This window comes from Fusarium oxysporum, chromosome VI, assembly GCF_013085055.1.
Source record: "Fusarium oxysporum Fo47 chromosome VI, complete sequence".
Lineage (NCBI taxonomy): Eukaryota > Fungi > Ascomycota > Sordariomycetes > Hypocreales > Nectriaceae > Fusarium > Fusarium oxysporum.
The window spans coordinates 1,621,378-1,634,245 of record NC_072845.1 but is presented as its reverse complement, the minus strand read 5'-3'; the positions used below and the strand labels follow the sequence as shown (position 1 = coordinate 1,634,245).

Here is a 12,868-nt window from a genome sequence, read left to right as displayed (position 1 = left end):
CGAGCTAGATCATGCAAGGTACGGACAAGGTAGATGTCCGTTACGGCCGAGATAATCATGCTGGAACCACTAAATATGGTGTAAGGGTAACGAATCTCACGATACGTCTTTGCATATCCAATGGCTTCTGGCTGACCAGCCACGTTCTCTATCCCTATGAACAGTCCACAGCAAACCCTAACTCAACAACACTCGCGCGAACCATGCTCTGCTGACGTGGAATCTCATTAAATCTAGAAATAGCTTATCAAGATCCCTCGTATCAATGCGAATTATAGAACTCTATAAAACTCAGCCTCATGTTTCATGTCCATTTTGCCCGTCCGCCTCCCGCGGGCGCCCGATCGGCCGGAGCCCCGGGTGGACGGCGCACCCGGACCCACCTGATCCTGAAGTGTACAATCGACTTTTTTGCTCCACTCCAGCTGAAATAGTATAGGAATTCAGGATCAGTGGTGCGAGTTGACGTAGTTGGGTCGTTATGCCTGCGGAGTCAGATCTTGGGTATTTGTTCCGACGGGTGCCGAGATCTGATATCTTGAAACCTGCCCCTTTATAAAGACGTGAATCTGCTGTCTTCCCCAGATATCCAATCCATCACATCATAACAACCATCCAACAGTAAACAAGTGCGAGCTCTGATCAGTTCCTGCATATCCAGCCCTACCGAAAAGTTTGTCAACTCTAACTCGACGACGTGGTGAAGATCGCAAACATGAGCCATACACCATTACCCGGCGGGCTTATCTCATTCGGCTCCGATGCCAACTGTACACTCGAATTATGTCCCCTCGAGTCGAGTATACTACGATACCAACCAAACGTTCCCGCTAATGCCATCTTCATTGGAGTGTTCGGATTGTCTATGGCTCTTCATATCTTCCAAGGTATCAAGATGAAGACATGGGGCTTCATGGCGAGTATGATGGCAGGATGTATTCTCGAGATTATCGGTTACGTCGGACGACTTATCATCCACGATAATCCATTTGACTTTATTGGCTTTCTATTGCAGATCAGTAAGTGTTTCTAAACCAAACTCGAACAAGGAATGGATGGAAAGGGAGAACTTGACTAACTCTGGTCCAGTCATGATCACCATTGCCCCCGTTTTCTTCTCTGCTGCCATCTATGTTCTTCTGTCCCAGGTGTAAGTTCCCTCAGTTCACCCAGAAGAAGCACAACTGACACTTTCAGCATCAACTTCGTCGATCCAAATGTCTCTCGATTCTCTCCCAAGTATTTCTACTGGATCTTCATCCCTTCCGACATTATCTCCCTCATCCTCCAAGCCGTCGGCGGTGCAGTCTCAGTCGTTTCCACAGCGAAAGACGACGTCAAGACTGGAGAGGACATCTCCATCGCTGGTCTTGTCTTCCAAGTCGTCACTCTATTTTGTTTCGTTGGATTGTTCATCGACTACGTTATCAGGGCTTCCAAGTCACCGGCCCGATATCGCCTTACCAAACCCATTCTCACCTTCCTCTTTTTCCTTTTCCTTTCGACTATCTTCATCTTGATTCGATGTGGCTATCGAATTGCTGAGCTCAATGGAGGATACTTTAGTGCTATCTTTCGAGACGAAGGTCTCTACATCGCTCTTGAATCTTGGTAAGAGCCCTTGAAGCCTGTCACATTTATAGTAACAACTCACTGACTGTTCTTAGCATGATGTGCATTGCTGTTCTTCTTCTGAACGCTGGCCACCCCGGATATGCTTTCAAGGAAACCCCCGAGTTTACCAAGGAAATGGACCAGATGGACCAAGACGACACTACCGTCTTTGGAGACTAAGTCTCATCTTCTTCAGAACTTGTAAGATGGAAAGTAAGATGGAAAACATGCTCGCCAGGACAATGAGGTCCAGAAAGAAACTCCCCAACCAACTGGGGCGAGCTCAACGGATATTTCCTTTGTTATCGATATTGTGCCTCGAATTTTAGCGTATATATAGACAGTATGGCGAACATGGCGTTAAGATTTGGCAAATAACTGCCTGGAGGATTATAGATGATTTTTAGAAAGGTATCGCACAGGGTGTGCAGGCTTAGGTATGAAGTCCTCGCGATTGGGCGACATGAGGAAGCTTGGATCTCTTGTTGAGTTCGTGGTAAAAAGTGCTATATTAAACGCAATAAAAACAAATAGATAAAACAGTTCAAAATATAGAAAAAACATAGAAAAAAAGATATAGGGGGGGAGAGGGGAGACATACATGCTTCAGCACCCAGACAAGATCAACCGTTTCCACTATAGTATTGTCGAGTCTTCCACATGCATTTTGTAGTCTGACCCGGGGACGAGATGACGAGTTAGATGACTTTGTTCTGATGTATTCACGCCGAAATAACACCTAGTGAACGCAGTATTGGAACATCGCCAAAGGTGAGTTGATTGTCCAGAGCGGTTAGATCTTCGGAACATCTTGTTCGCCTTTGCCGCCTCTGAGGTGATTTGTTTAACGGTCCATGTGAGAATCAGACCACGTTGACTTCGCCAAAGGTACCTACAAGGGAAAGAAAACTCCAGTTGAATCTAATCACTAATGCTGAGTCTACATGCCGAGAGTGAACTTTCATCTGATGGTTTCTTAAGGGATGAGCCGAGGAATGGGGGGTGAAGAACACCACTTTCGTACTCGTTCCTGAACATTCATCACTAATCAGTCACGTACGAATCGTTCTGCGGCGTACTGTTAGTTCTTGGGCATACCTCGACCATTGTTGGGTCCGCCGTGCAATCTGTCCAAGTTCATTTTGCAAATTGCAACAACAGTCGAAAACGACAATGTTGGCTCCAATATTCAAGATATGGCCATGCTTCGGCATCGAATAGTTTGACAAATCAGGAGCATGAGATTGCCCCTGAAGGCTGGAATACCAATTAATGGAAGTGTAATGAGGTTTTCGTTCTTAGAGCGATCCCAATCATACAGACAGCATAGTTCTGGCCTCCAATATGTTGGATTTACAATAGTTGTAGAACGCTCACTCATTGCGCCAGCGGAAAGACCTGTGCATCTCTCCAAATGATGATAGATAACAGTGCGTCGGCCCGAGAGCTGGACTCATCTTGGCTCGCTTGACATGTCGTCCATCAATCATGATTGTGAGTTTGTTCATGATCAATTCACCCCGCGAACTGGACCCGAGAAATTAAACGGAGCGGGTGGCTTCTTCAGAGTTTGGCGGATTCATTAAGCTAGATCCGAGCCTAGGCAGGAGTGGATCGTTCAGTAGATTCTGCATGGCAAGCTTGCTTGGTAAGGGAGCGGGTATTGCTGAAATGAGGATAAGAATTCATGATTTCATAACCCTATTTCGCCTCTAGCTGTGAATCGAACTAGGCACATCACGATGGTTGTTTGCTGTAGTGCGGAGATTATACCTGCCTGGTAATATTAGCGCGTGCAAGGGCAAGGAGCAAAGACGTGGGATCCCGGGGTCAAGACGAACTGAACAGAGAGAAAACACTCAAGATGACGCAAAGGACCGAGGGACCCTCTCCGAGAAATTGAGGTATCGGAGGAAAACCGCAAAGTTAAACCAACTTTACAGAGGGCACTGTGTTCCTTGAGCCTGAGTATGTGGCTCTAGCAATGTATGGCTTGCGGTGTGGCGGAGGATCCTCAGAAAATAGTCACTTGAGGCCCATTTCGGGAGGAAATGAGCTGGTATAATAATTCTACACACTGTATTGACTGTATTGGATAACTAGATAAACAACGCCTTGTGGTTTCCTTCAAAAAGAGACCAGGATCTTGGTGGGTAGTTATCATATAACATTGCGTTCAAGTTCCAGGGCTGTTCCTTAACCATTGCACCGGTTTATACATCCCGGAGGTAAATAAATTCACCGTCACCACCGTAAACAGTATCCAATAACTAACCGGGGTTGTGAAGATTGATCTGTAATCAAATCGCCTTGGAAGCTTCTGAAGAAGCATGGGAACATGGTAGCAGTTGACGAGGCTGGACAAAGCGCCTGAACTGATAGGGCTTGAACACCGAATGTCATCATGTCGGTTGTTGGCGAGGCGAGCCGTTAGGCGGTCCCAGCGAGTTGGGTGAGAAACCGGGGTGCCAGGTCTATTCTCCTCAGAGTTGTGATCAACAGACGAAGAGCCAAAGACCATCCAATTGGGATCGCCAAAGCTGAGCCGAGCTGTTGCTCATACAACCGAGGGCACTTGTTCTTCGATATGATATTAAAATCTGATCCTTTTTACTGAGGGCAGAATATGATATTATGGACTTGTTGGATTCGGGTAGCGTAGCGATGTCCAGGACTAGCGCCGAGCAACTCTCATGAACCAATAATTAAGGACCATTAGCGTAACCGCATTTCATGTGGTGCAAATTGAGGACCATTTCCGTACCAAGAGAAACATCGATCATGCGAAGAAGGAGGTCGAGCTGGTGGCTGCTTTTGATGATATGGGGAGAATATTTTCCGCGTCTCAGCAGTTTCCAGCAAGTTTGAAGAAGGTAGATCCGATTTGCACGATGTCACCTTTCCAACCTAAGGTAAAACCCATGTGCGTAGCATCCACCAGGACAGAAGTGCCTGGCAGCCCACCTTTTGTTCCCTTGAACGTTGCGGCCAAGATTGGATTTAGCTCCAGGCACAGATCTGTTATTGGCTCGCGGAACGCTCCCACCGTTGCCGCCAACCAAGGGAGCTGATAGGGGTACGTCTGAGCCTGACATATCGGAGTCAGCGAGCGCTCGCCGCAGAGGAGCGCCGCCTAATAATGGCAGTTGGCTTTCAAGTAAGGATCATAGAATAGCCATTATAGTACGGATACACTTTCATCGAGACTGCCATAGGAAGTATGTACTCACACCAATTTTGTTGGTGTTTGACAAAGAAAGAACAATTTATTCAGAGACCTTGCCCAAGGTTTAAGCAACGGCAGGCCTCTTCAAGCTATCACGCCCAGGCAACTCCTTTTTCAATATGTACAACGACGGCAGCAATGACCTCAGAGGCGTATGAGACTTCGAGAAGATGGGAAATCGTTGAGAGCTACCTCCGCCACATGATCGGTGCGGCTTCTGTCTGCTGAGTAAGATAGAATCTCGGGAATTGTATGAAGCCATGAGTGGAGCACCTTCATCTTGTTACTATGTTGATCTTCTGACCATTAAATCATTCTTTCGTAGAGGAAGTGGCAGGATTGCGCTGACTGCATTTGTAGAATTAGGTTTTGTAAAAGAAATGGGGGTCAGATGCCATTTTACTCCTCAGACATGTATAACCAGGCACAAAGGGGTCGCACTATTCCGTTCTTCTCGCAAAACAAACCCGGACGGGCTGTGGTCGAGGAAAAGTCGTGACTGACGATCCAAGCATTAGTCGAGTATGTCCGGAGTAGGAGGGAGTAAACCGACAACGTTAAGCCCTGATTCGTCGAACGGAGAGTTGAGCTTAAAGCGAGCAAGGACTAGCAAAGTAGCAACATACGTTGTAAGCCAATGCAATAGCATAGGCAGAGTTGGGTTGTGGGACGGGTCGATCGGGTTCCGAGGATGGCGCTTTTAACTAGGGAGTCTCCTCCGTTAGTGGCGAGTTTCTTGGTGGTTTTGTGAGGTCAAGTACTGTATGATAGTAGGGTCTGTTCAACGTTATTTGAATGATTTCATCAGTATTGGCTCTGTTACCAGTGTTGACTTTGAGACTTGAATGGGACAACTGCAGGGGCTCTCATCTAAGGTCTGGTCATTGGCTGGTGAGGGCGGTGGAGGATCTTGCGAGTTAGGTACGGGTACCTACCCCATAACTAAGTGCTGACGGGTGAGTAACTGAAAATGCCTGCTCTGCAACGCTGTAACCAACATCCGATTTGACACCGTTAGACCTGGGTGCTAATACGATGGAAAAAGTAAATAGGTGAGCATCCTCCAAATGGGGTTATTGCGATAAGCATTGCCCAATTCTTGCAACTATGGCTGCAGGATGTGGCTGCAAGCCCCAACGGTATTCAACACAAGTCAGAGTTTAGCCTAGCGGGCGATGGATAACGGCGGCGATCCGTCCAATCTCCATTCGTCTTCACAAGGGAGCGCCTTTTCTGTTTTGGACTTTTGAGTTTCCACCGTTCGTTCTTGAACTCCAAAAGAGTTTAGGTACTTGATAACGGAGACCCAGAGGTTTAGCCGTCGCTGTACTAGGGAACGGATGGCACGAGACGACAATATGACCAAAACGCGTCCCTTGCAGTAGCTTCTGCAACGGGTGATGGTTCTTGCTCGAGTGGAGAAGGTCTCAGGCTCCAAGGCGCTGACCCCTTAAGCCAAGTATGAGACTGACGAGCGACAAAGAGGGGACTGATGACATTGCTTCTTAGCACTGTAGCCACTGTCTCGTACCCTGTTGATCTTTGAAGGGTCGGATGATAAAGCCAATGGATGGTTTTGTATCCTCCTTTGAAGCATGATAGGTTGCACTGGAAACATTTGCGACGGAACCTGGTTTCGTATCAACGTCACAGCATCTGTAACTCTGTAACATATCATTTCCACCTCAACAGCAAGCTGAATGAATACGTATTTCAGGACATTCGAGATAGGGCATCGGCTGCTACTCCGATCCCTTGAGGCGTCCAAATACCAAGACGAAGGTGGTGGTGGCGGACGGGTATGTAAGACGGGAGAGACCAGGCGTTTGCAGTCTGCAGCAAGTAAAGCGGTCGCCCGTCATGCGTGGCCCAGCAAACGTGGGCAGAGTCTACAGAGCTGGGCAGTAAAAGCAAGGTAACCAAAGCCATGGATCTTTATGTGCGACACGGCATGGTTTGTGGCGGACGTCTGACTGACCTGGGATTCGGTTGTTAAATTGTTGCATCGGACATGTGTAGTATTTTGTACTCACGAACAGGAGATACAAGATGCAAAAGAGTATCACATTGATCACAATGACAGTAAGGTTGATTGAGGTCCTCAACCGTGAGCCTCTTGTTGCCGCCCCTCTGCACGCGTACCGATGACTGGCGCGTAGAAAAGGGGATTCATCTCCGATCGTGATTGTATACTAAGAGAAGTGTTGCTTCGTATGAAGTCAAGATGACGCTGACGACTGATTTTTTTTTTAACAAACACTTGAAGAATTCCAGTGCTAGGGCCGTGAAGGTGTGTGAGGTTGGTCCACGATCTATCGGGTCGGGTTCCGTGTTGAAAATCATCCATTAGTGGAGGGCCAATGGAGTGAGTGTCCCTCCTCGGGCTATGTTGGACTGTACTAAAGGCCAAATAGTCCACTGAAATTTGGACAGACTCCAGGACTTTCAGCGAACAGACAGAAACTTCGCAGTTAACTGAAGTGAGCCCAGGGCTGTTCGTGCCTGTCTCCCTTGCCGCACCATCTCGAACGGTGGACTCCCACCCCTGCGATCTGCTAGTCACACCCCCTAAATCTTGCCCTGGCCTGTCCTTGGAGGTGAGATGGATGTTCCGTCCCCTGTGCAGCTGGTACCAACTCAAGGAGAAATGGACTGTTCGTCCCATGTTCTGCAACGTACTCGCGCTGACGAAGGTACTTTGCAGCGAACACTTAACCACCTGTTTTATGATCGCTCCCATGTACCATCCTTGTCAACCATGAGCCATCGTTTCATTCAGAGCTACAAAGCTAAATCTGTATGATACTTTAACGGTGTTAAGCTCTGGCATCTGGGCCATATCTAAGTAGTTCACGAGAAATGCCTCAGCTCGCTATTCCATCTCCTCGAATACCTAATCTTCCGTCCGTGATAGTGCAATACCATTAATTTATGATGCAGCAAGTCCGACTGACCTAGCAAAATGGTACCTGCCTGTTGGCTTTCCCGCTACCATTCCCCTTTACGACTAGGCCCCCTGTCCCCACACCCTCCTTTCCCCTGTTCCTGGCACACCCCACCTCTCATCCATTCCTTCCTTCGTCTTTTGCTCTGGGGCGCCCTGTCAATCTAATTCCCCCTTCATCGTTGTCACCAAATTTCTCGTCCTACTCAAAATCTCGAGAATTTGTTGGTTCTATTGGCTCAGACACGCCTCGTCCCTAAACGGTCTTCTTTCCCGTCCTCTCGTTTGTTAAACTTCATTCATTCTTTTCCCATCCGTTCATTACCTTACTCCCATTGACCGTTGCCCTTTGACACGCCTTGGTACCTGTCGGGATCACGAGTCTTGTGCCGATCCAGTGGTACCCCAGATTGATGAGATCAATCAAACTGCCGGCCAGCAAGTAACCATTTGACAATCCTGCTCCGACACGATCGACTCGCACCCTGTGACAGCACTCTCCCTTGAGATCCGCAGACCACAGTCAAACCAAACCAAACAAGGCCTATTCGACTCACCACTCGCTCAAGCTTCTAGCGGAAATCTCGGTTGTTTTGCTTTGTTCATTCTCTCCCCGAGTCTGAGACAACCTCCTTTATCCATCAAACTTGCCTGAATCGTTTCCATTTCTGGACTCAGCATCCGACCCGTTCTTGTTTAACCTGCGTTTTCCTCTTCCCTCTTACAAGAAGAACTCATCTGCTGTCGCCCGCTTTCGGCCTACAAACTTGCCATACTACATCCAGATTGCTCCACGAGGCTCTTGAGCGACGACGACCCCGACGACAACCCCGACCCGCGAATACATCGAGTACGAACAATCTTGCCTCGCGTACCCTGTGTGACTACCGAGTCACTTAGCCCGAATCGATATTGGTCTCTCACATCACCAGAGGCTGGCACACATATTCTGCCACTACGGTTTTCGTCAATTTGAAATCTGCAGGTACGAAACTCATTTCCTGTTGCAAGCGATTGGTTGGTTATTGCATGGGGAAACATCTGCCCTCATTGTTCATCGAAGCGGCCATGCATATTTACCCATACATGGTGATGAAGTTCGAGCAGCGACCGGGCCAGATATCCGCTTCATGAACTCCAACCAATCTTTCATACCGATCAACAATAGCGAAGCTAACCAGCATAGTGTTTGAAGCAAGGTTGGTATAGTTGCCAATCTAGTTCGACCTATATCACCTTTATCAGTTGTGATGAATTAAACGCCTACATCTCCTACGACACCAAACAACCGAGGCAAAAAATAACGGTTCATCCTCGGGATTTGTCTTTCATTATGAATAGGTTCAGAGGCAAGAAGAAGGGCAAGGATGATCACGAGGCCCCGCGGCCATCGATTGAGTCTGAGTCTTCTAGCCCCTTTAGAATGTTTGGCAAGAAAAAGGCACAGGAAGAGGAACCTAAAAAGGAGATTGATCTCGCTACAGCCCTTCCATCGACTGATGATTTTCGAACAAGTCTTCTGATGACCAACCTTTCGGCACGATTCTCTATGTTGCGCGAGCAAGATGACCCAAACACCAAGGTTGGCAAAGCTAGTGACGATAGTGTTCTGTTCCCTAAAAGACAATCGAGAATGATGGACTTTGGTTTTGCTGCAGGGTTGGGCGACATTGCCGAGGTCGAGTCTATTCGGGCCCCCTTTGCACGCTCATCGATGCAGTCTAATGATGATACCGGTTCAACAAACGGGAGTGTGATGGGCCGGTCGAAACCAATCGAAGGAAACAACTTGTTTGGAGGTCGACAAAAGGTTTACAAAATCGGCACCGGAGGGAACAAAGGGGCTATGAGTGGCCGTGTTCTCTATGGCGACGATGTCGCCCAGTCAGCTTTCCAGAAGTGGAGGCAATCTGAAAAGGATAAGCAGTCATTTGAAGACCTGCAGCAAGAAGATTTAGGTGACTTAGAAAATGCTCGACCGGAGTCTCCTTCTCAAACCGAGTACAACCGAAAAAGGGAGACAAACTCAACAACATCGTCAGTTCCATCTGCAGCTCGGGACTCAACAGCCGCCACATCTATCACCTCATCTTCAGTCAAGGACCGGGAGTCCTTCGTGCGCACATCTCGGACTGTTAGCCCAACACCACCAATGGAGCGAAGCGTGACCAGAACCCGTCGTCTCTATGAGCAAAGCTTGAACCAGGATCTCCAAGACCAACAGTCATCTGCTCTCTCAAGAATCGATACGCTTACAAAGCGAACACTCGGCAGCAGAACTCCAGATCTGACACCTCCTGTTCCTTCCCCAGCAAGCGCAACATTTGGTGATCGTTTCATCACTCGATCGGTCCTGGCTAAGGCTAGTGCCCCTAACCTACGATCTTTCAGCCCTCCATCGCAAATGAGTCCTGTAGACTCGATGAACAAATTTCCCAGCATGGACCAGAAGGCCTTCGGTGCTACACCCCCTCTCAGCCCCCCTATTAGTGAGACAGGGGAGCCTCAGCCCTTTGATCGAAGCAGAATTATCAGCAGGACCAACAGTCAATATGATGAATCAAGGTTCGCCCAACGGCAAATGCAAATGCAGCAGGGTCGCGAAACTCCCACGAACCGATTCCGCACTGATTCCAACCCCTCACTGCCAGGCACTCGATCTAGGTCGTCTTCTGCCCACCGTCCGCAAATGGAAAGGAACGAATCTGGGTCTTTCCAGACTGAGCCAACCGTCCAGGAAGAGTCACAACATTCAACCTTTTTTGATGACGATGATGACCAGTCTGTCGTGGACGAGTCACACCTTCAACCTATCTTTCCTCTTCAAGTTAAGGTTGAGAAGCCAGCTGATAATGAGCACCCTGCCTTCAGACGCACTACAGTACCAACGCCTCTAGTGGTTTCTGAAGGAACTGGAGTTGCGCCAGCTAACTCAACAGAGCAATTGCCTAAGGACTCGCCTACTTTGGGACCTACCTCTGGTGGACTGAGCGGCATGGTCAGGCAGCATCTTCGACAAGACAGCGGGGCCTCCTCAATTTATGGAAGCTTACCCAACGATGTTGACCTGAGCTCACGATTCCCTCCCGAACGCCCTGATGCACACACCTATGAGCCCAAGACGGTCGATTCAAACGCCTGGGAGTCGATTGAGAGAGACTTGGCTATGTCAATTGACGGTAGCGTGACTAGTCCTACTAGATCTTCTGGTTTGATGGAGGCCCAGATATTGTCTAGACCCGAATCCACCCAAAACCCGAAACAGCAGGTCAACCCCCAGCCAGAAGAGGAGACAGATGACTTTGCCCGTCATCTTGCCGACGGTGCGCGACGTGTCAGGGAGAGGCTCACTTCTTTTGTCGAAGCTGATAGCAGCATTTCGTCACCAGAACCTCCGCCCCTGTCTGAGCTTCCACCTCCACCTCGTCCGAACGCTTTGGGCATCTTGAAATCCAAGTCCAGTCGTGGCTCTTTGGTTGACAGAGGTCGAGGTGACAGAGAGAATGGCAGTCAGTCCAAAGCGAAGAAGCTCCTTGGCCTCCGAGGCTCGTCGCCTGCCCCTGCCGCAAGTCCATCCCGCCGTGGCTCATTCGAGGCGAATGAGAGGCTAACGCAGTCGCCTGAACCAAGGGACGAAAACCTGCCAAGAGATAGCGAGGAAAAGGAGGGTGTCCATGCTGGCCTCAAGGCTTTCCGACAAGCCCGTCGGGAACTCCAAAGGATGAAGGAACTCGAAGTTCAGCAACGACGCCAAGGACCCTCGAAGCCTCCTTCAGCAGGCAGAGATCGAGCCCAAACTACGACATCCCGACCACCATCTCAGGAACGTAGACCACCTCCTCCTGTCTCATACAATCGAGTCCCTAGCGAAGAATCGAGGGCCAATGCTGGCTCACGCGCTGGCTCCCGCTCAGGATCCCGAGCTCCCTCTGAACGTGATCGAAGTGGCTCTGAAGCTAGCAGTGGAGGCAGATCTGGTAGCCGACCGCCACGCCTTAGAAACGGATCCGTGCCTCGCGATGATTACCAAGGGCCCATGGGATCTCCGGTGGGAGGCAATGGCAAGCCTCGACAAGGGCCGATGATGAGAGCACCAATGATGCCCGGACAAGACATGCGACGGTCACCACGTATGCCGCCTCAACCATATCCCGGAAACGCTTCGCCCGGTCCCTTCAACCGTCCCGACAACAGCTTGCATATACATCCTGTCTATGGGCACGATTCTGGTCACCCGTCACCAATCTCGCCACTTAACGGTGCCCCCTCGCCTCATGGCGCACCTTCTCCCCATGGATTCCCTGGACCTGGCCCCGGCCCCCAGAGACCGTATGGACCTCCTTATCCGGGTGGAATGATGCGCAACCGAGATATGTCGGAACCTTCAATCAAGCCGCCAGTGTCGCCCATGGGTCACCGGGACGGCCTCCGACCTGGACCTGGTCTCAATAGTGGTGCAGTCTCTACGCCTAACCTGCATAGCAACATGACTGCTCCTCCTTTGCCACCAATCAACCCTCGACGCAAGAACACAGGAGCCACGCTCGCTGAAGGCACCATGAGCGCTCATCGCCGCCCTATGAGCCCTAGTATTGCGAACGACCAACGTGGTGGCTTTCGAAGTGATGATGAAGATGGCGCAGGGATGAACCGCCAGAGATTGCGCAAAGCCACTAGCGAGGCAAACGGTATGAACGCACGAGCAAGATCAATGCATCAAGCTCCTCCTCCGCCTATGGCAGCACCACCTCTGCCTCCTAGCATGAGCAGCAATGCAGTTCCCGACGGGATGATTTAGCAGTGCAAACGATGACTGTTTTCTTTATATTTCTTTCGATTCTCTTAATTCGCCTTTTGCCGACAGCATGAGACTCATGACCAAGATACCTCACGGCCCTTTTCATTTCATAAACTTAATCTCAGCGTCCTGAATCATCGAGCAGAGTCTTCGATGATAGGACCCCAACATTCGTGTGTATTTGTGGGGTGACCGATTTGTCACTCCTTGTATGTTTTCTTTTGGGGATACTTCGGTCATTGACGGATGGATGGTTGGAATCTAGTATCAGGCGCAAATTGGCCCG

The 12,868-nt window shown here is 49.4% G+C and overlaps 2 protein-coding genes across 2 annotated transcripts; both read left to right on the top strand.

Annotated features, from left to right (window-relative positions):
- The first annotated feature begins 557 nt into the window (after positions 1–557).
- Positions 558–1,899, top strand: FOBCDRAFT_40786 (RTA1 like protein-domain-containing protein). The gene is made up of 4 exons (XM_031186826.3): positions 558–1,019; positions 1,090–1,150; positions 1,198–1,611; positions 1,668–1,899. The coding sequence occupies exons 1-4, from the start codon at positions 716–718 to the stop codon at positions 1,792–1,794; spliced, it is 906 nt and encodes a 301-aa protein (XP_031037961.2). The 5' UTR covers positions 558–715; the 3' UTR covers positions 1,795–1,899.
- A 7,218-nt stretch (positions 1,900–9,117) lies between these two features.
- FOBCDRAFT_137236 (uncharacterized protein) lies at positions 9,118–12,582 on the top strand (the record flags this gene model as incomplete). The annotated part of the gene is made up of 1 exon (XM_031186830.2): positions 9,118–12,582. The coding sequence occupies one exon, from the start codon at positions 9,118–9,120 to the stop codon at positions 12,580–12,582; it is 3,465 nt and encodes a 1,154-aa protein (XP_031037965.2).
- Positions 12,583–12,868: the final 286 nt, after the last annotated feature.